This window comes from Folsomia candida, unplaced genomic scaffold (genome assembly GCF_002217175.1).
Source record: "Folsomia candida strain VU population unplaced genomic scaffold, ASM221717v1 Fcan01_Sc001, whole genome shotgun sequence".
Taxonomy (NCBI): Eukaryota; Metazoa; Arthropoda; class Collembola; order Entomobryomorpha; family Isotomidae; genus Folsomia; species Folsomia candida.
In genome coordinates, this window is record NW_019091193.1 from 8,792,259 (window position 1) to 8,815,211 (window position 22,953).

The 22,953-nt window shown below is 38.5% G+C and overlaps 4 protein-coding genes across 6 annotated transcripts; 2 read left to right on the top strand and 2 right to left on the bottom strand.

The window, feature by feature from the left end:
• The first annotated feature begins 37 nt into the window (after nt 1-37).
• On the top strand, nt 38-1,786 carry LOC110841774. Its single transcript, XM_022087471.2, has 5 exons — nt 38-198; nt 301-654; nt 721-810; nt 882-1,374; nt 1,485-1,786. The coding sequence occupies exons 2-5, from the start codon at nt 319-321 to the stop codon at nt 1,706-1,708; spliced, it is 1,143 nt and encodes a 380-aa protein (XP_021943163.1). The 5' UTR covers nt 38-198; nt 301-318; the 3' UTR covers nt 1,709-1,786.
• A 7-nt stretch (nt 1,787-1,793) lies between these two features.
• On the bottom strand, nt 1,794-8,014 carry LOC110841772 (mRNA (2'-O-methyladenosine-N(6)-)-methyltransferase). The gene is made up of 17 exons (XM_022087469.2): nt 7,875-8,014; nt 7,198-7,348; nt 6,206-7,127; nt 5,977-6,104; nt 5,839-5,897; nt 5,608-5,734; nt 5,317-5,526; nt 4,959-5,038; nt 4,748-4,819; nt 4,463-4,590; nt 4,205-4,369; nt 4,028-4,116; nt 3,607-3,644; nt 3,380-3,543; nt 3,199-3,280; nt 2,704-2,893; nt 1,794-2,625 (listed from the first exon to the last, which is right to left on the bottom strand). The coding sequence occupies exons 3-17, from the start codon at nt 7,094-7,096 to the stop codon at nt 2,382-2,384; spliced, it is 2,667 nt and encodes an 888-aa protein (XP_021943161.1). The 5' UTR covers nt 7,097-7,127; nt 7,198-7,348; nt 7,875-8,014; the 3' UTR covers nt 1,794-2,381.
• Nucleotides 8,015-8,344: 330 nt separating this feature from the next.
• Nucleotides 8,345-13,244, top strand: LOC110841773 (ethanolaminephosphotransferase 1). Its single transcript, XM_022087470.2, has 10 exons — nt 8,345-8,493; nt 9,357-9,549; nt 9,705-9,773; nt 9,855-10,059; nt 10,146-10,367; nt 10,444-10,484; nt 10,575-10,735; nt 10,826-11,090; nt 11,183-11,284; nt 11,363-13,244. The coding sequence occupies exons 2-10, from the start codon at nt 9,481-9,483 to the stop codon at nt 11,423-11,425; spliced, it is 1,197 nt and encodes a 398-aa protein (XP_021943162.1). The 5' UTR covers nt 8,345-8,493; nt 9,357-9,480; the 3' UTR covers nt 11,426-13,244.
• Nucleotides 13,245-13,550: 306 nt separating this feature from the next.
• LOC110841775 (probable serine/threonine-protein kinase fhkB) lies at nt 13,551-20,403 on the bottom strand. Of its 3 annotated transcripts, XM_035846076.1 has the most exons (6): nt 19,848-20,156; nt 19,397-19,778; nt 14,563-14,926; nt 14,365-14,485; nt 13,936-13,972; nt 13,551-13,856 (listed from the first exon to the last, which is right to left on the bottom strand). In XM_035846076.1, the coding sequence occupies exons 2-6, from the start codon at nt 19,421-19,423 to the stop codon at nt 13,761-13,763; spliced, it is 645 nt and encodes a 214-aa protein (XP_035701969.1). In that variant the 5' UTR covers nt 19,424-19,778; nt 19,848-20,156; the 3' UTR covers nt 13,551-13,760. The 3 variants fall into 3 exon arrangements, with proteins under 3 accessions (XP_035701969.1, XP_021943164.1, XP_035701971.1); XM_022087472.2 differs by having other exon boundaries at nt 19,397-20,156; XM_035846078.1 differs by lacking the exons at nt 13,551-13,856; nt 13,936-13,972 and adding an exon at nt 13,979-14,222 and having other exon boundaries at nt 19,397-20,403.
• Nucleotides 20,404-22,953: the final 2,550 nt, after the last annotated feature.

A 22,953-nucleotide genomic window follows, 5' to 3' on the forward strand; every position in this document is an offset into this window, starting at 1 on the left:
CATGAGCGTGCAGCCCGATCAGTCATCATCATCAAGATGACATGCGCGAAGGAGCCCTGACGGCTAAACCGCTGCGCAAATCTCCTCCCACCCACATGCTCAATCCGTCAACATTCACCATCCGACGAGGAAGCAAGTCTCGAGGTTGCTCTCTGGCAAAAAATAAGGGACTGGGGATTTCATACATCGTATGAAAAGGTAAGCTGTACTTATCATTTCGACAACTGAGAAAACCGTGGGCATTACGTTGACAAGATTTTCTAAGCTTGGTAATTTGAAATAATAATTGTTATCACGCAGAGGAAAACTATTTGGGTCATGGCTTCGTCAGCACCGTCGCGCAAGCTTACGAATGGAGGTATGGGAGGAGGAGGACCAGGGCGCAGTAGCAGCGCTGCTACTACTCATCCTCAAACGGTATCAACTTCATCGGAGCGTATGAAATATTGTGTCGTTCTGGGCTGCAAAAATACTGGGATGGAGCTGAACGTATGGAAAAGGACGCCATGTGCCAGTCACAATCACAAATTTCGGGCTAAATGCGGCTGCCCTCCGCCTTTTGTTCTGTATCCATTCCCAAACAGTGACAAACTACGGAAAATGTGGCAATTTCGTATTGGACTACCAGAACTGGACATCAACGACGCGACTTGTGTAAGCCATTAATTTCTACCGTTGTTTACGATATAAATAAACGCACACGTGTGTATGCATGTACAGATATGCAGCATTCACTTCCTGGAAGGTCGACCCACTTCAACAAGCTTTTTCCCTACGTTGTCTCTGCAGTTGGAAAATGAAGACGAATTGGTATTATAAACTTATCACATGTAATGCCATCAAAACTTAAATATTCTAACGGATACTGGATAAATTAACAGATTGACGATGAAGAGGACGAAGAGGAAAACGATTATGAAAATGGGGATGACTTTGAAATGCAGGAATCGGATATTATTATGCCGGTAATTCGAAACAGTTTCCACTTCGATGCACGCGGGGATAGACAATTTTTAGATAATGGAGAAGAAGAACAAGATATGTGTGACGGGGGTGATGGTAATTATGGTGGCGATGTTAATTTTAATCAAGAAGGGGCGTCATCTTCATCATCATCTTCATGTACTGAGCAGAACACTGGGATAAACTCGCAAACCAATTCCCATCATCCTGGTCAATCAAAAAATGAACAGAAAGGGACAGATGGGGGAGAGGACGATGTTAAAGTGTTGTTCCAATCTAACAATGTATCGAAACCATTGCTGTCGTGCAAACAAGTGCCCTTGGCTCAGTACAATCCAAACGCAGAAACGCTCCATATAACTGATCCGGTCAAATACATAATGGAGTGTCACAACAAAATTTCACACCTTGGTAAGTCCTCGTAATATGCGTATCCCGTCAGCTTAATATTAACCAAAAAGGTGGACAACAATGCTTCTTGTGTATAAATAAAATCTAAATAAAAGGATAATTGCTTCTAGTTTCAGAAAATAAAAAACTTCGACAAGCCCATGAGAAGGAAGTGTCTCGCTTGAAGGCATGCAACCGATCGTTGCGAGAACAACTGATGGCACAAGTGACTTGCAACCTATCTAGTAAGCCCAAACTCCAACTCATGTCTACTCCTCAAACGCTAAGGTCACCACCGCCCAATCAGTCTGTTGTTGAAGATAATAATTCATATGTTGCTAGAAAGCCATCATAGTGTACAATGAATACCTAATGTATATTGTTTACTATTGCTGATTGTGTAAAATAAAATCCCATATATGTAACAAACAAATTCAGTCCTCGTTTAAAGCAATTTTAATCACACGTCAACAATACTACTTACGTTACTAGTACATAATTATGCCATTTTGTTGCTGGTCGTGCAGAATAGTAAATTTAAACAAGTGAGGTTGTTGATTATAGTAATCTAAGGCTCACTATATTTAATATAAGTACTTGGTAATTCAATCACATGGATAATGTGCACACAAAATATAGCTTAAATTTATATTACAACAATTACTATAAGGCTAGTACATACAGGGTCAATATACAAGTAGTCATCACCGTCACCATAAAAACACTCGGGGATAAATAGGTATTTCTTGCTTCCTACTTACCTACCTACCACAATAAGAATACAATTCAATTTGACAAGCACACGTAGCTTGGTAGCTTGTACGTCCGTGTACGGTCACTCCAAAATTATTATGATTATTATTACTGTGTCATAATAATAACTCTCAATTTATGCGTCACATTTAAGAATTACGTTTTTGTAAATATAATTTGTACTGGAAATTTTCAACTGAATACTCATCATCTACCACAATAAGGAGGAACGAAAGAATCAACTGGTTTTGTGTCTATGCTGCATTACTCAAGAATCACGCTGGAGTCATTGAACTTGAGGCTATTGCTGCAGCAGCTATTGCCTTATCAGCAGGTTGTGGATTCTTCCTTTCGGGTGCCAGCAAATCTTGGCGATCCCTCTCTCGCTCTCGGCCAGGGCGATAAGCATCAATTAGGGCATCGACTTTCTGATCTGTAGGCTGCCACTCGTCAAACCCTGCATCATTTTGTAGCCAAAATACAACAGTTGTATATGGCGATCTGATTGACACTTCATTCCTGTTGATAAATGGAACACAATTCATGTATTCGGAATTTAATAACTTGTGTCAAACAAAACCTAAATGTAATACATACTTCGATACTAGTTGTTGACCCCCGTGCCGAAATTCATGTTCGAATGCAGAAATTGTAATCTTCTTTCGTTTCCACCTGGAATTTTCCAACCGCTTCAGCCAATTACACTCATTTTCAGATTCCTCGCCTTGTTTTTCGTCAACGAAATCGGGAACACAGATAATAAACGACATGGCCTCTTTGGTCCCACCTGAAATGAAATATTTAAGACATTACAAAACGAAAATGTCGCATACCACACCAGTAATGCTTAAACTTATAAAACAAATTAATATTTGTTTACAAAACATAATCAGACAAATGCCTCAATAAAATCATGTACCACTGTTTCTCACATTAGTACAACCCGTAAAGAAAACCTTTACAGAGTACTCATTGGCAGAAAAACGTTTTTGTGGTCATACTCGTCATCGTTCTCATCATAATAATTGTTTTTGGTTGCATAACACAACGATAATATTTGGTAGCAAAAGATAAATAATCATTAAATTTTACCCAAGAGATCTTCAACGTGCGTTATGGCTGAATCAATGAGATCTTCAGAAATTGGTGGATTTAGCTGAAATGAGCCACCTACCTGAAATTGCGCAAATCTCAAATTATTACAGGTTTTGCACTTTAAACCACCTCATGTTGTGTTTTTTAAGAGTTTGCAATAATTATAATATACACCTACCGGCTTGAAGTCTAAAAATGTTCCTCGAGATCCAAAATAACCATCAGTATCGGGAAATGCTGAACAAAACTGCCGGAAATATGAATTTAACGGCGACGCAAAACATTCGAATGAGACTCCAAAATTTCTCTGAATCGATTCAAATACTGTGATTGGTAGAGAACCTAAATAAAATAATAAAATATTTTAAATATATATTATGGGGATAAGATTATATTAGTACAAACCTTGGCTGGAATGAGGGGAAACAAAATCTTCGCAAAATCTAGATATAACAAACAATTTATCGTACATTAGAATAGTTAAACCCCATATAGATTGAACGTCAACCGACCAACCAGATAATTAAAAAGAACATTACATTCATTTTATAGAAACTAATTTTATGCTTTATATATTTTATATGTGTAGGCTTTTTACGAATTTGGTAAAAGCAAGTGGCTCATCCTATTGTTAACAGCCCAGTAGAACAGGCAAATTATTTACCAGTGAGAAAGTATGATGGATGAATGTAAAAGATTTAGATAGAAGATCAGAAAAATTGCAGATGGTTTTGAAATACCAAATTCGAGAAAATCGTGGGAAAGTGTTTAGGAAGATTTATATATAGAAAATAATAAATCTGGACCAGTACTTATTGAATCTTACCCGTTATAACGCTTCATTAAGCAGTAGCACCGTGCAAGGAAAAATTCAAATTTTCTGTCATCCACGCAATTATATCTGTACAGTTGTTCCTATAAACCAAGAATACTTGTACAAAACTGTGTTATGCACTACACCGTATATAATATGACAGTAAATATGACATTAAGACTGTCGTACCAATTTTTGTAGATATTGCGTCGTAAGTCTGACTACGTCGTTTTTGAATTTAAGAAGTACGTGTTCTCTGTCCTGCTGCATAAATTCAATTGTTGGAAGTTTTCCAGCGTCAGTAAACGAGTAAGCTCCACAAACTGCCGGATGACAACGAAATCTTCCAATTTCCTTAAGAGCGTAAAAGATTAAATAATAAATTAGCTTCACTAGAAGAAATAGATGGACTGATTCATTGATATAAATATTAGATTTAAAGCTTACAGATTTAGTATCTTGCTTAACACTGTCCGGATCAACAAAGAGTTTTAGATGAGCCCCTCTGACATTTCCTGCATATTGCTTTGAAAGGAGACTCATTTTCTTGCAGATGCCTTCCACTGATGATTTAGCTGCAATGTAAATTTTTCAAAATCAATAGTGTCGATTCGTACACATTTATCAGTATCCCTCATCACATTCAAAAAATTGGAATTTCCTGAACAACAATTTCAAGTCTCGGAACATTTTTGTCTCAAATTACAAGGCGAAGAAAATAATAATCCTTACCTGCAATGTGTACATGAGGTTGACAGGTGACTTTTAAATGAACTAGTCTTTCCTGAAATGCCTCAAATGGGGCTGAAAATATAAACGATTAATGAGTATGCATGAGTTGTTGTAATATAATATATTTATCTGATGAATGTATACGAAGAAGAAAATAGCCAGTTAGTTATGTTTTAAAAAAATGTAGGCAAACATATTTGGGCATATGTACCTCCGGATGTGCTTCTTAACCAGGAAAAGGTTTCTTCAACTTTCCATTTCACCAGTTTCCTTGCTTCCGCTGTGGCGTTCCTAAACGAAGAGAACAAGTCCATGATTAGTAATTAGATCTTAACAAATAAAGATTACTTGGTGCAACTGTTGTGAAGGAGTTTGATCAGACAAATGCCTCAATAAAATCAAAAATCCACAGCTTCTCACAAGTAGTGCACTCATAAAGAAAACCTTTAAGGCACACTCATATAAAGAAAAACTATATTGTGGTCATACTCGTCATCGTTCTCATCACATCAAATTACTCCAATTTCTTATTGTCAATAAAAGATGCAACGTATTCTAAAATAATTTACCTAGTCTCAATAATCTTCTTACAGGCATCCGCAAATTTTGAGAGTTGCTTCCGTGCATCACCAGTAAATCGCGGTTTTAAAATTTTAATGGGAATGTCGTTCATGATTTCTTTAAACATAACTTGTGAGACTACGCCATCAGCTTCGTCACACGATGGAAATATTGGATCAACTCCTCGCCGATCGTGCATTTTTCTTTCGACAAACCATCTAGAACATAAGGTAACCAGATATAGATTACAACTAACTGCTAACCGCTGCAACTTGTACAATACAGTACATGTACAATACCTGTTCATCGATTCTTTAGGTGCATCGATCCCTTCTCTTGATTGACAAGATTGTTGATAACATTGTCTTAGCTTTACAACAAGTTGATAGCGCATCAACTCAATTTCAGGATGAGGTGGGAGGTATGCTGGATGGTTACAAAAACAAAATATTCATTAAAATACCATTTTTGCTGGTGATTTCGCTATTGCGGACTGTAAAAGAGAAAATGAGACTTAAAAATGTACTTACTGGGTATGACAGATTCTGATGAATATGCATTTGAAGAAATTTCCAAATCCCAAGGCCCCCTAAATCGGAAATACAATGCATATAATACACTTATTCATATGCACATATTTGGAGATATAGTTAAATTTAGATACTTACGACAAAATAAATTTTTTAATTGGACCTGGCCCCGATAGATGTTCTCCGGATGAGGACCGACGCTTGACACCAGCCAGGTGAGCTGGGCCGTTGCACGATATCCCCAGAGGATCAGTAATTACATCGTACTAAATCAGAGAAAGAGAGAAAATAAATATCAATTTATTTATATGCATATTGCATAGCTGAACAAATTAAGGTTGGGTAAGAAAAAACTATTTATACGTACCCCTTGTTGTTGGCCAGGAGGAGGGTGTCTTCCAGGAAGTGAAGGCAATTCCCATAAGGATTCTCCAGAATTACAATTCCAAAAATACCACCTACTTTCTCGCTTCGACCAAAATTTTCTCCATCCAATGGCAACAAGTTCAGGATGAAGATCCAACTCTGGTCCTGATGGTCCAAATGGGTTTCCACCAATTGGAGGACCAATCGGCGTTTGTGGAACCGGTCCAACGCCAAGGCCAGGGTGTTGTTGTTGTTGATGAGGCAATCCTGCCTTTTGAACGGGCTGGCCTCCTCCTCCTACTTTAAGATTGTACGGGACATGATGAGACGGTGGGGGTGGCCCCACCCCTTGCTGTTGCCCTACATGAAGAGGAGGGGCACCGCCAGGAGGTGCCAAGGTTGATGTTGTTGTATGCGTCGGCGAAATTGCTGGGTGTCCATGGATTGGAGCAGCATATGGCGGTGGGGGAGCTGGATAATGATGTGATGGGGGTGGAACGTTAGGAGGGTGTCCTCCATGATGGTTATAATGCACAGGGTTAGGACCTCCACTGGCAGTCGTGAGTGGAGGATAAGGATGAATTAGAGGAGGGGGGCCACTAGGAATTGATGAATAAGGACCTAACACAGGACCGGGTGGCAATGCGTGCGAGTAGGGAGGAGGATGGTGAAGGTATGGAGAGCTCGCCGTCGAAGAAGAATATGTCGGAGCTGGTTGATGAATGGCACTGGCACGTGGGATTTCAGTTACACTTTGAGTTATCCCACCACCACCACCACCGGGTCCATTGCTATGTGCGACGATTGGTGAAATCCCAGCCGCACTGGTTGGATTATTGCTGCTGGGATTGCTATTGCTTGCATATGGAGGTTCCCAGGTTGAGGATGACATCTTCTTGTGTTACAAAAGTCCGTCGTCGAGTCTGTGTATACAGCAATGAAATGAAAATAATAATAATATCAGCGCAACAACTTGTTTTTTTTCGCGCTTACCATCACCGCAATTGCAATAAATATCAGTTGAATTTTGAAGGTATTTGTGTGTAGGAGACCGGCACGATTACGGAAAAATTGTAAAGACTTCGGTTGTAGCCATCAGTGAGTATGATTGATAATTTTGGATGTCAAAATCAATGCTGGACGTCTGTTACAAAACAAACATAAATTCATATTTGTAGTTTGGAATTCTTTTAATAATTTACATCAACTTAATTTTAGCTTAGCTAACGTAACAGTGGCCTTTACATCTTTAACTCTTATTTGCCATTTTATATTTACTTTTTGAAGACCTTATGTCATCATTTTGGGAGACGTTTGTCGCACGGAAAGTTTGCAACTTTTTCTTACCACTAATTTCAATCTGACACAGTTTAAAAAACATTGCTGATACACAAAAAATATCCTAGCAGACGAAAAAGTTAGAAAATTTGACAAACTAAAAATTAGCTACTGATCTATCGATTAATTTATATAACCACCACTTAATCAGTACAATAATAAATAACCACCTCAAGTTAACCTCAAAAAAGATATCAGAAAAGTCGCCTCACTTCCGTACCTACTTGTATCGAAACCCTCCAAAACCTCTAAAATCCCTCCAAACAACTTACTCCACCTTTCCAGCCCAACGGGGCGACATTTTCGCCCAGCCAAGGCCACGACTCACTCACCTGAGACTTTTAGAGAGCGGACCACACCCACAGCCCTTCGTCCTCCTTGCCTTGAGGGAGGCGATGGGAAGCACGTTAGAAATCGGAGAAGGGAGCGAGTGAGTAATCCTTCCTAGTCACAGCTACAAGCCAACTAAACTGCCACACGGCGGCGGTGAGCCCAACACCACCACCGTCACCACCTCGTCCATATTATGGATATTGCGATCCCTATCTTCCTGCGCTGCTGACGATTCGGAACATCCACACATTTCGCTCACCCTTAACGGCACAATAGGACCGCCGAGGAGGGGGTAGTGGGGGCAAAACCACCCCCACTTTGGTGGCACATGACTCGATGGGTGTGCCCAGGTTGCGCAATAATAGAGCTGGCTGCTGGCTACACGGTTGTTTATTATAAGAGAGGAGTTGGTCATATATTTGACCCGTATTCACTCGCTCGCTTGCCACCCTCTCACTTCTGCTCTGCCGTCTCGCTCGTCTACGTCTCACAGTTTGAAAACCGTGGTTGAACCGGCAAATAAAACTAGGCGGACACCATTGGATTCCTGCTGCACGCAAGAAAAGTGCAAGTCAAGTTAGTTTTTTTAGAAAACGGATGGATTAATTACTAATAAAAGTAAGTACAAGAGAATTTCATAAAATAGAAAATTTGTATTGTTGCCTGTTCCCAATTTAATGGAATGGAGGAGACGAATTGATTTCGGGTATAAATGTAGTTTGGCAAGGAAAAGTCAGACGTTTGTTTAATTGATTGACCGAATGACGAGGAGGGTCGGGTTGAGAGTTGATAAATTATTTACAGCGCCCAGAAAAGCAGCGGTGCGTTATTGAGGGCAGGAGCGGATATTTGTTTATTTGCCCAATTTTGCAAAACTTGTTGATCGATTATGGAAGGTAGAAGATTTTTAACTTGCGTTTCATTAGAAATTTAATTTAGTGGTGACTGATGGAATGAATTGAAGTAATTTTTTGATTTTCTCTGTTTCGATTTTTAAGCTTTGGATTTCGAATTTGAAAACATGATTGTTGTTAGATTGTGAGATTACAGTCGGCCGTCGGTGGCCGGTTTTTTTAGTGAGGTAACCTGACTCAGGTTTCAAGGATATGAGTAATCTGTAATTGGATGGATCATTACGCAAGGTGCGTCAGCCAAGTTGAGACAGAATACAGTGACTTGTTATTATTATTATCATCATCACTGTTATCATATCACCTTACATTGTGTTGTAACATATTGTTTGCATGCCATATAGTTAAACATTAAACTAGGGTTAAAAATCAAGTGAAGTTCTCAGCATCTCAGTCAGCATATGTTAATAAACATAATACATCATTTAGTGTGGAGTATACTGACACGCATGCATTTAACCAGTTAAGAAACATATATATGATGTACAACTATGTATACCTAGATATGCATGAATATGTATTAAATGTACGTCGTTTGCTAATTCATTACAATTTTTATATGCTTTACAGGTTTATCCACCAAAATGAACTTCTAACCTCGTAAATAGTAGACCTCATCATCCCGTTGTCGCTTTAGTTAGTTTCACCAGGCAGAGACGAGCAGAGCCGCAACACCATACATATAATCAACAAAATGGGTTGCTGTCGTCTCGAAGTCCAATATTTAACTCCAGAAGTTCTGGAGGGGTTTGAAAACTATAAAGTAAGTTCATATTATAGTATTATTCATTGAATTAGTTATCACTGCAAGGCAAAGGTCATTGGAAATCATTGCCACCGTGGCTTTTTATGAATGGGAGCTCATTGCACATATATTATGTGTTTTTATCTCTAATATCGCGTATCATTTACTTTCAGTATTCTTCGGTGGACACCAGCCCTCTTAGTAATTATGTTATGCATCCATTTTGGAATGCTGTTGTAAAGGTAATTAATTATGAATATGAATGAGTTGATTATTAGTCGGATTTTATTTATGACATGTATTTTTTAATGTGTATTGATTAGATCTGTCCAAGATGGATTGCGCCAAATTTATTAACTTTTTCCGGTTTCGCGTTCACAGTGGCTAATTTTGTGATTCTAAGCTTCTATGATTATCATTTTTATGCGGGTGGTGGTGCACCAGAAGGAACAGAAGCGGAATATTTGCCAATACCAAAATGGATTTGGCTTGTTTCTGCTTTTAATTTGTTCATGGCCCACACCTTAGGTATGTACTTATTTAGTAGACAGAATTTTGCTCTTTATGAATTATTTCATTTAATAATAACTTTATAAACCTATAATTCTATATAGACGGAATTGATGGGAAACAAGCTCGCAGAACAGGGACATCTGGTCCACTTGGAGAACTGTTTGACCACGGATTAGATTCTTGGACAACTGTGTTCATTCCCACGGGGCTATATTCAGTCTTTGGTCGTGGAAAATTTAGTGTGTCGATAAAACGCATGTTCTTCTGCTACTGGAACGTATTCTTCAACTTTATTTTCTCCCACTGGGAAAAATATAATACTGGTAGCTAAAGCTCAATTACTTTCATATGAAATTTTGAAAATCAAATTTTTTGTACATAAATGTGTATTTCTTTCAGGTGTACTATACTTGCCTTGGGGGTATGACTTGTCAATGGTGGTAAGTGATACGAGCTTTGCTGTGCGAATCATGCGTGCATTTAAGGAATGTTTCGTTTTTCATTAATATATAAATTTCTGATTTTTACAGGGATGTTTTATCGTATTTCTGATCAGTACATTTGGAGGCCATGAGATATGGAAATTCTATCTTCCTGGAGGTTACTACACATCTGGGAATGTGGTTGAAGTTCTTCTGTATGCTGGATCAATCGGCCTTTCCATGCCAGTCGCCTGTTACAATGTGTACATGTAAGTTTATATCTTAGGTTATGTGTATCAACAAATTCTGCTAATAATCAATAATTTAGTTTATTAAAAATGGTGGTTGAATTTTTTCAGCGGCTATCAGAGAGGGACAGGGAAGATGCGCCCACTTTTAGAAATGATGAGACCTCTGTATTCGTCAATTTACCTGATGATTGTGACCTCACTGTGGATGTTCCTGTCTCCGTCTGACATTTTGGAACTGCAGCCTAGAATGTTCTTTTACATGGTTGGAACCGTCTTTTCTCACATTTGTTGTCGATTGATAGTGGCTCAGATGAGTTCGACGAGATGTGAAGCCTTTAATTGGACGCTATTTCCTGTCACTGCGCTTGCCTTGGTTAGATTAAACACTTTGACATTAATATTAAATGACAATCATTGTGATATAATATTAATTACATTGTCAAATGCCAATTTATTATTATGCAGGTATCGGTAGTAATGCGCCCCGGGCTCGGCTTTGAAACTGCAGCCGTTTATGTCTTGGCGATTCTTTCCACTTTAACACAACTGCACTACGGCGTATGCATAGTAAGTGACTGATATTCACATACCGTTGTAGTATCGTATAAATGATCATATTTGTAAAACGAAAATAATTTGTTGCAGGTTCGTCAGATGTGCCGACACTTTAATATTGAGTGCTTCAAAATTAAAGATAGGTCAGATTGACTATTAGCCGACAATGCATGATGAAATTTTCGAGCAATTCACTGAAGCAAGCACACCACCTTAGAACATGGAATATCGTAGTAAACCACATAATTTAGTAAAGTCGAGTAGACATATCCCCTACATTAATCCATCAATGTTAAGGGTGTGAAACATGCTACTATACGAGATACTCAACCATAATTTAGCAAATGAGATAGTGATAATATACATTGCGTGCTTCCAATCTTGCAAAAGCAGGCCATCGCTTAAATACATGCTTAATTCTGGTTGTTTGATTTTGTAACGACTTAAATGCAACAGCAACACACGTTATTTAATTTGTGGTTTTATGTGTTTTTGCTTCAAATAGCTCAACTAGGCAAAATCTAACTTCAATTGTTCTGTATTTTTTATCCTATGTAATGTTCGTTTTATGTGTTATTATTACAACTACACGCCTCCCTCCCTATTACTCTTAAAACTGTTTAACTCTTCCGACAACAAGTATATTTACTACACTCTCTTCCTATGATACTTCCACGTGATCCATTCCATTATTTTTTGCTAGCATCCGAGAGAAGTGACCTTACTTACACATCCAAACATAATATTATTACAATATTGTGATATGAGGGTGTTATTTTGTCACACTGAATATGAGTTCCGTTATTGTAGTAGAAATGTCAAACTGTTCAGTATTAGGCGATTGATTTGCAAAATTTTGAAAGACGTTTAGAATTTTGACAATAATACCTATTTGTTATTGACTATTATTCGTCTGATGTTGTGGTGAGAATTTTTTCCTGCTGGTTTTGATTTTATGTGATGTCATCTTATACTTTTGATCAAACCTAATGTTAATGCCCTTATTATTGTTTGTTTCCTGTGTCCGATTTTCATAAACTATTAAGCGGATTTGCCTAGGATTATAGGTGCTCGTTCATTTTTTATAACAGCAATTATGAAGAGCAGCCTTGTTCAATCATGCGTTGTCGCCTCATATTTATATACCCATTTATCAATTTTTCAGCATTTATCAATTGTGCCAAGTGTTCCCCATTTGCATTGACGTTTATAATGCTCTAACAAAGCTTTACTTTCATATGGTTTTTAAGATACAAATTTTTGTATGTAACTACATTCAACTCGATTTTATTATACTGGAATTAATACCATTCCATTATAGTTTCGTCTCAATAAGCCTGACACCTTGTAAGGGTTTTATTAAATATGAAAAATCTGATCCAGTTTTTAAAGAGTCTCGTTGTAGATTATGTACAAATTCGATGCGGAATATAAATGTTGAAAGGGTTTCAAAAGACATTTGCTGGTATGTTTAAATTGTATTCATATTTACTTGGTATAATATAATATCGCCTTCTTCGTTAAATGATCTTTCGTGCTGCGAATATAAGAAGGAGTTGGTAGTCTTGTTTTGTTTTAGTTTTCGAATGACGCTGTAGATTTTCGTTTCACTCGACAACAGACTTGGTGGTTGTGTCTTTCGGCGAAACTGAAACGAGCTTGGTCAAAAGTCACTTTATCATTAGCAATGATAAGTATGTATGAAGTACCAGGCTTACGATATAATTTGATAATATGTGATTGTTTTCGTAAACTCAATGTCGAAACCTATTTTTGCTAGCTGCTAGTCCTTTAATATGTGTTTGTGTAACAGAACCCGTTATTCTCTTCTAAATGCAATTTAGGTATACATACTTATGATATATTTTAAAATACCACCTAGTATACATTTATTAATTGTAACAATGCATGGAAATTGTAACATTTTAATAGAAACGAAATATAAATAAAAACAGTTCAAGTTTGAAATCGAGTTTTGTGTAAGTTTATGGTATCTAAATATGTACATATCATGCATATGTTACACTGCGTACACAGATTATGAGGCAGTCATATTTGTATGATGAGAATGAAATATAAATTCTACTTTTAATTGACACGATTTAGAGTTTCCGGTTGCATGAGATGCGAGGGCACGCACAGGTTAATAATGTCCTCATCCTTCCGAAATGGACTAAATATCTAGTTTAATATGCTCCTCAATGACAATACATGAAAGTTTGCACAAAAATTATGAAGTTTTATGATTATGTAATATTCATTGAATAGCACATTCGAGTTATGTTATCTATATACTTATATTTTTTTAAATAGTTGCATGTTTAATATAAATACAAGAATGAATTAACAAGTGCCCAACTAATTAGTTTTTGGTGTTGTACTGTTGATAATAATCCTTGACGAATGGTTCCCAGCAGAGGGACGATTTTCCACTCGATTAAGCATCTTTCTTGGTTAGGTTAGTTGTAGTGGTGGGGTCGTCCGAGTATCAGTTGTTGTCTGGTTTTCGCTTGGGTGTCAACCTAAAAACGGTCTCGACCCCCTTCACGTTCACACTCACTGTCCGAACATCCTTGTCTTCCAACTTTTAAATGAAACAAGTATTCATTATCCAGAAAGAAACATTGCACTTTAAATTATTATACTATAATTTGTCAGCTTACCTTTTCCAAATAATTTGTAAAGCTGTCAACCACGTTCCTGCAAAACGACAAATATTTAGTAACCCGTATTAGGTATACGTGTGTATTATGCAACGCAGTCCCATAATAAAGCAGTGGTTTGGTGCTTGGAAAATCTCATATTTTCCCAAGTCTCTCCGAAGGAGGAACTGATCATTAATGCCTGTCATGACTGGAAGCTGGAATTTAGGTCATAGTAAGATTTATAACTTCTGATCGACCGTACAGTCGTTCTGGCACGGTGGTGTCTGCACAGGGGGATTTTGCCTCTGTTAAAAAATGAGAGGTAGAGAACGAGCTCTCGATAGTGCCACACGGCATATGCAATATTATTAAGCTCAATTGTGTCAGAAATTGATGGGGACGCGCATTGTGTAGAAGAATGATGACGCTGATGATTATTTGACTTACATGTATTTTTCCACCTGCCCATCCTCATTCTTGGAGTATCTTACGATGAACCACAAGTCCGAGGGGAGCTGGTATGCATAAACATCGTGAATATTGGGAGTTCCAGGTTTCATATGTTTTTCTGAAAGCATTTAAAAGTCTCGTGTTACCCACCCATCAATATTTTTTCGTCTATTCCTTCCTGCGTGTATTACTTACCGAAAGCTTGGGTGAGGGTTTGATCTTCAGTGATCCTTTCGCTGGATGACTTTTTCGAGGAGGGCAACATCAGATAAGCATGTCGACCGCCGTCGTCTTCATCCTCGTAGTCATCGTCGGAAGATGATGGGCGCCATGAGGTGGGGGTCGATTTGCCATGTTTCGGAACCGTGTTCCTCTCCTGATTCAACACCGCGTTCGGCGTCTCTCCACTGTTGTAATCCAGCGAGTGTGGATGGTTCTGATGATGATTACGATTACTGTTATGAAGGTGGCTTTGATAGTGATGATGGTGATATTTCAAACCATGCGAGCGACACGTCGCACTTTCCAGAAATATCAGGGTGATATATGTCCCCAAAGCCTGCAATCACACAAATCGTCCACTTAACTTATTTTCATTACTCTCACATTATGTTTGGCTGGCGACCATTTACTTTTATATTGTTAGCCCTGACTAGACGGGAATTAATCACAGGGCACCAACTCTCTCAACCAGTTTCAGGTCTGAGTGAAACTGTAAAAGTTGAGTTTTATGGCAAAAATTGCTATTCTCATTTCTCCATTAATTTTATCCCAATTATTATTTGTAATATATAGGATGACATAAGAGTCATAAATCTAGCATAAATCTATTTACGTATCATGAGATAATGGGGGTCACTTCAGGGACAAAGCATAATATTATGGATTATATTATTACAGTGGCATGACACTAGAAACTGGCAGGATGAATAATAATATAGAATATTTTTCCAATCTCATTTTCCTCCAGGTTTCATCTATTTCAAGAGAATTCTGCCTATCAAAGTATTGAGTTCCTATTGGAATGACTTGTGATTTTCATCGCCATCACCTAACATCAACGCCAAGCCATCAGTTAGTTATTTTGCGGGCAGCATTCAGAGCTTCTATCATTAGATGCCATTTTAGTCGGTCTTTGTTACAAAGTTGTGTCCAAAGTTTTAAAAGAGGATATTGAATGACTCGTTGAGTGACACTCCAATTGAATGAGAGAGAGATCCGTCCGTCTGTGTACTGACTAACGCTGTGGAATTGAATCAAACTATGAAACGCTCGTAGATATAATTATAAGCACGAGAAGTATCTAATAGCAGCCTTACAATTTTGTAGAACTGAACAAAAGCGAACACAACGCACTATTTCTGTACAACGAGAACGGAGAGCTGCCAATTCATGTGTGTCATGTCCTCAATGAGGACTCCTCATGTCATGTAATGTAATGCATAGATGTGGAATGGAAGCATCATTAAATTGTAAAACTTATTGTGCACACGGTGGTTGGCTGGTCGGGTGAATATCTCTTTAATGAAATTCAAGGAACAAAAAAGATTATTTCAATCAACTTCATCTTCATCCGATCTCCTCGCACTCTTCATAGCACCGAATGGCAGTGCTCCCACATCACAGCCTCGCTCATCCTATCTTTATTATATGTGCAGATTGAAATTGAATTTCCTGTCTGAAATGTGGCCAGATGATAGCATGGCGATGTCGCAGCTTAAGTTTCTGACAGTTAAAATTAACTCTAGCCTTTCCTTCCAGCAGCAGTGCAGCAATATGGAGCCTTGCTTGTCGGAGGCGGAGAAGAGAAAATAATAAAAATGCATGCGATCTTCTCATCTATTTGGACGGGGGCAGGAGACCTTTCTTCCTCCTATGGGCTTCATGATGATGAGAACAGTTGGGTGCTTTCACTGCTTTCCTTCCTTGTTCTGCATTTCCTCTTGAGGAGAGAGAGACTTTCTCTATCAAACACTAAAACGATCTACGACATATATGAAGTATACCTATAAGGCGTGTAGGAAGGATGAACGTCACGTCACACCAAGTCAACCGTCCCTGAAATCTGTGTCCAGTATCAATTTCCTTATCCGACAGGGAGAGGAAGTAAGTGGAATAGTTTTGTGTCAAAATTGTGAAGTGATACTTCATCTGCTCAGACGGTTTTCTTCCTTCATCTGTCAGCCGCACAGATTCTTCATTCTTTCTCCTCTCCCCAAAAACTTGCTAGTTTCTCGGACAGAAAAATAAATGTGAGAGTTTTCTTCTCTTCTTTTCTTCCCCTCGAAATACAGAGAACGAATCTCTTTCAAATTTTTATATACTTTGCATACTACGATTTCTCACTGGTTTCTCAATGTTCTAACCCAATGGCTGTGATATGATCTTTGACTTCTTTTCATAACTTTTTACACTAACTGTGCTCTGTGTGGCGTAACATACTTGTGCATACATAAGGAATATATATATACTGCACAGATAGATATATATGTGTATATATATAGGGTTCAAAGCTGAATGAAATTGCTATTGTAGTTCTCCTCAGCTCAAAATGCCCACACGACGACGTCGACGACGACTTTTTCCCTTCCTCATCATCTATTCCACCGTGAACAAAACTTTGGGTGAGAATCTCTGTTCAAGTTTGTGGTCCAACTACTTGACTTGCAAAAAACCAAGCCATCTTTCATTCAATGTTTAACAGGCGCATATTTTTGCATGGGAATTAAATCCTTTACTTTGTGGTCTCTGTAAACTTTGGATTTTTTATTAGCTTTTAGTTTCATAGAGTCGAAAGAGTTCATTCCTATTACGATGTGAAGCACAAAGGCGACGTGGTTGGCTGGTCGATATTGATAAAATTAAATTTTCATTTTGCTTGATCTGATTGTTTGCATACATATGCAAAGTTGGGCCAGATACGTGCCGAAAATCGTATATAAATTTATATACCTATTTCTCGGCCGATTAATAAACATTGTCCAACGATATATCATTTCAGCCTTTGGCGATAATAAGTAAATAAGGATACAAGTATTCGCAAATATTTGAACAAGTATGTATAAATATGCATAATGCGAATGAGACGACACAGCGACAGTGTTAAATTTTAACGGTCTAAAATTATAAAGATCGTTACAACGTAAAGTCTCACATTTTCATGCTGTACGTAGAATTATTAGAGTTTAGTATTCTGCATGTACTACTACCATTTGAGTCAGCTACGGATTTGAACCACATACTAATGCAGTGTGCAAATGTACGGCATAAATAGGGATTTTACTTGATAGCATAATCCTTACTTCCAAGAAACATCGAATAAATTCCGCAAAAAACTTTCTGCAGACCTGTTACGTAATTTTTGCATGACGCTATCCCACCCGACAATGCGTTGATTATTGTAGTGGTAATAAAGTTAATTCATTATTAGTCATCATCATCATCATCATCATCACCAACTGCTGATCCTGTTTGCTGGTCTACAAAATTATTGCCAATGAGAATAATGGGATTACCACCACACAGTAATCACCAACCTACTCTCGCTTCCTACGAAAATGTACATACAACTGCATATCTATGTACATATTAAGAAATTGGTGTGCACTACGACTCTGCCCACGGTTCCCAGAAATCAATTCAGTCTAAAAAGGTTTTTTTTGTCTCAGTACCTTAACCGTAACGTATGGAGGCAATTAGATTCGCTCTTTTTTACTCTTCACAGCCTAAGAATTCAATCAAACGTATTATAAAAAATATCTGTCCGGCTATAGGCTTCGAATATATGAGATTTAATAATTAAATATAATCTCAACTAACCCAAATAGAGTATACATTATGCATTAGAATGCTGTCCTTGCAGAAAATAGGAACAAAATACAATAATAAATTGAAATCTCAGATTTCGAGTAGTTCCCCAAGGCTTGCGTTTAGGATTCCAGTCAACCAGTTGAGTTGCTAATCTGCATGCAATTGGCGAAGTTGGTGGAAAACAAATTGCCAGAATGCCCTCCTCCCTCCCTTTCCTGAGGCTGGAAGATTAGATTGCAAATTGTGCAAAAGAGAGCTATTATTGTGATCCATCACAGTTTCCAATATTGAAAGAAATGGATTTGCTCAAGTGAATGAACGTGTTTTGAATTCGTATACGCACCCACACATGTCGTACTTTGGTCGGATTGTTGTAACTTTGAATCATCGGATGAAGAGGGAGAAGGACAGGCTGAGAACGGGATGAGTTGAAGACAAGTCTCAATGAAGGAAGGAAGGAAAGGAAGAAAAAGACATAATAAAAGCCATAAGAGTATATTGCTGGAGAATTACGATCCCGTTGGGATTCTGTGTTACTCGCAATATAGAACTTTATCATTTCCATGCAAATTTCAAGCAGGCTATTGCATTAGCCAGAGTCATTATTGTAATAAACCCGTCCATTCGCGTGTGTAGGTCGGACGTATATATCATAAGGCCCTGGAGATTGCACTGGTACAAACTCACAGCTTTTGGGCTGATCTACGTTGAGCAATGCGAAACTAATCCTCTTCATTCTGTTCTGTTCCTGTGTCTAACTAAACCTGTCAGATATAAATTCCACCGGGTCAGACGCAAATTTCCCCTTATCAGTAAAATTAAGAAGGATTCATGAGATTCATCCAGTCTCAAAATATACGAAATACCATCTTTGTATGCATATCTACATATAGCGGTGCGTATAATGCAGCCGAATAGTCCTAGTTTCCTACATAGCTTCACGAGCTAAAATGTGACAGAGAAACGCCGCACACCGAAGGATCCAGAATTGTTCTTGCTCTCCTGGGTGCAAATGAGACCTGAATATTATTATATGTATATGTACGAAGAAGGTGGTGGTGAGGGTGCATATTGTGAATTATGATGGCGTGGGATCGGAAATTGTCGCAGATTGAAATGACAAGTTAATTGGTTCTAGTGTATCAACAGACTCGGAGGAGGAGAAGAATAATGGGGAGAAAACGTGTTTATTGTTTTAATTCAATAATTAATCACTTACCAAAATAAAGAATGTTCTCGAATCCATTTTCGCGAGTAATCAAGTGTTGAATGAGTCACAAAAGTAAAAGTAAAATGAACAAAGTATATCGAAACGGCGTGTGCTGGTATCCTCTCGAATCTCTTCTCACTCAAATTTGCATATAGAGAACTGTCCAAGTTTTGTGTGGAATACGTTACACGTACTTTACCGAGTTAGTTAGTTGGCTTATGGCTATTTGGCAAGTGTGGATCGAGTGCTCTTCTTGGTCCACCAAGGATTTGTTGGAAATTGTTTTGCGTGTGTGTGTGTACGTATGAATGAGTCAGTGGTTGTGAAAACTTGCGTTTTTGTTGACGTTTCTGTTACTCCTGATTACTTGATCCTGATGATGGATTGGAGACTGGCCAAAATAAAGATGACAACACCCATGAGTACACAAAATTCTTGTCCAGGTTATGATTTACCTTACAGAATAAGGATATCGCAATGGGCGTTAAAATGCAGAATTGCTCAATCAAGACAAATGTTCTTTTGTGGATATGGTATTCTTCACATAATAGAAATTGACCAGTGACAATTACGTCTTTGTTTGATTTCTTCGCTGCGGATGGTTAAACGGCTGGCCAGCTAATTGGGATAAAATAAGCTGAGACTGCACCCCAAGTGAGACGGACAAAAGTTTCAGACTTTGTGGACTAAACAATGGGGCTGAGGAGTGGGTGGTGAGTGAAGAAGATGCTTGCGGAGTGAGTGGTGAAAGCAAACTGAGCTCTTCGTCGTCCAATGTGAGTTATATGCCCAACCAGGGAATTCGTGGAAATTGGAGGAACCATAGCCAAGCCAGCTCTTTGCATGCTGCTGCAGCTTCACTTTTGCTTATGATTCCGTCTCATTCACTGTTGCGTTAACTATGGCGATGATGATGATGATACTTGCCTGCACCACAAACTGGCTCACCTTTTCCTATAAGACGGAGATTGCTCGAGTGAAGGACAAGGGCTCTGAGAACAAGGAATAAAAGTTGTCCTTTCCTTATCCAGATATTCTTCACTCGTCGCAATCTCGAACGCCACACGGTCCAACAACCACTCACTTTTTTATTATGAGCGACCACACATTGTATTCAGAGTCTGAATTTCAGACTATATGAATACAGTCATGAGAACTGGTAGGAAGGAGAGGAGATGTCATAATAAGTCACTCAGCGCGTCCCATCGTCAGCAACACGAGACTTGGAGGAGGATTTATACAATAATTGTATCATTGTTCTTATCGAGATGATACAAACATGAGTCCAAACTTGCGTAAGCATTTATTATGGAACGAGCCGAGGAGGTTATTATTTAATTTTCAGTTTCAAGTAGCCCTGCTGTGGTTTAACAAGCATGAGGAGGAGAGAAGATAGATGAAGCCTGCTGTGGTGGTACGTATCCTGTCCAGAATTGAGACAAGGTTTCAACCAACGCCGTGTGGGGAATTGTTGGATCGAGGCGAGCCTGCTAAGTACATAAAGAGTGAATGCAGCAGCAGCCTGAACCTGAAAATGCGGAAAAAGTAGCGATATTCTCCAGTGAGAGTCGGACGACGATGATTGCATTGGGCTTTTAATACACCACATCTCTTTACACACGACGAGATGAGATAATACCTGCTCAATCTCAAACGCTAGACTTGAGAGCTTGGAAATTTCTACTCCAACCAAGTTGAGTCGTCGAGAGACCAGAAATCGTCCACTCATCCTCATCCTCCAGTTTTGGATTAAGCCAAAAGGTTTACTTTTCCTTGCTACATATATAACTCGCTACTCGCTTTTTTGGCTCCGGTGTGGTGGTCCCAGAGGCGCAAAGAAATTATGGAATTTTCAGCAAACAGTAATTCTGCGATACAAGGACCAAATGATAATGCTCCACGAGTTCTCACCTTACTTTTATTATTTTCCATCGTCCGCATCATCCTATCTTTCTCTCTTCTTCTCCTTCTAACCGACGAAACAAATGCATTATAACTCAAAACACATAGCAGTAAAACTATGCTGGTATTCTACGTTGTTGCGAAGAACAGAGCTCTCACCGCATTGTTTTATGTCCTCATTAATGTGCTGACGTATTTCACACCGGAGTCCAAAAGTGTTGTGCCTGGAGTCGGGAGTGGAGAGAATTCACAGATATGCGTGAGATTCTTGATGTCTTATTAATACATATGTAACAATTGCATGAGAAGAGGGGAATGAAATGCCGGAAATTCCGAACTATGTACATACACACAGATTATGAGCAGCGATATGGCAGCAGATCAAGAGGTTGAGTATAATATGTACATATATATACACAGAAAATCCTTCTGTATCTTCTATCCATAATCCCGACACGTTTGTTTTCTATCCAGAAACAGAAACAAAGAAAGTTTAGTTTAGATGAGAAAAAAAGTAAGCAGTCCATTCTTTATTCCTTGAGCCTCAAACGGAAAAGTGCTCGTAAGTGAGTATTGGTGTTGGGATTATGGCTTATCTTTGCGCACCCGCTTCCTCTTGTGCAGGTCCTCCTTCGGAACAGGAGTTATTTCCCTGATCGGTTTGTACGACATAAAATATCGACGTACAGGTTGACTAGTACATTTATACATACGAACAAAGAGAAAGAAAAAAAAAACGAAACAAAAATAATGTCAAGTTTGGTTTCCACTGGTTGTCCAGCCGAGTCCAATCAATATAGCTCTATGCCGTCAGATAGGTTGTGCATACGTAGGTAGATGCACAGGGTATTGGGATTGATACAAGGAATGAGGGAATAATGAGAAAAAAGTGCAGGTGCCACCAAGAGGAAAGTGCTCTGGAAAACAATCTGAAATAACGTCACGGTCCGCTGTGGTCATTCGTTCATTTGCTGGTTCCTGCTGGAGTGGTTTGGTCCAGCACCAGCTCCAACATGAAAATGAGCAGCGAAAAAGTTCAATTCAGACCCAGATATCTCAGGTCGTCGACGAGGAACCGCAACCGAGGTGGAGTGAAAGTAAGAATAAAAGACCGAATGACTCTGGTGTGGTGGGGAAACAATAATAATATACGTAATAACTGCTTTCCCTGGATATGTATGCAATATACTCTAGAAAAATAAAATAAAACAGAAAATGAATGTGTTTGCGAAAGGTGGGGGCAATAATGGTTACGCAAATGTTCGAATGTCACACTTAAGTATATGGAATGTCCTTGCTGCAGAAATTGTTCTTATGTTGACTCCTCTAATACAATATGTTGGGTTGGAACATTACGAGTTTGTGGAAAAAGTTTGGCTGCAATTGTGTCCTGCTGCTAGTTCTTATAACGATACAAATGAGACTAGCGTATTATGGCCGTGTGTCTGGGCCAAATTATGGCAAGGATTGTTTTCCATTATGTCCTTTGAGAGTCTGGTATTCTGCAGTGATACGATTACAATTGTTTCCCTTGAATCCAAAAGTCTAGGTTCTTTTTTGAGATTGTTCTATAATGTCCCAACCTTTTGCTTCCTAACTTTTCTCCTTCAATTCCTTTGGATTCTGAAGTTCAGAACTATGCATATTCGAGAAGGAAACAATAC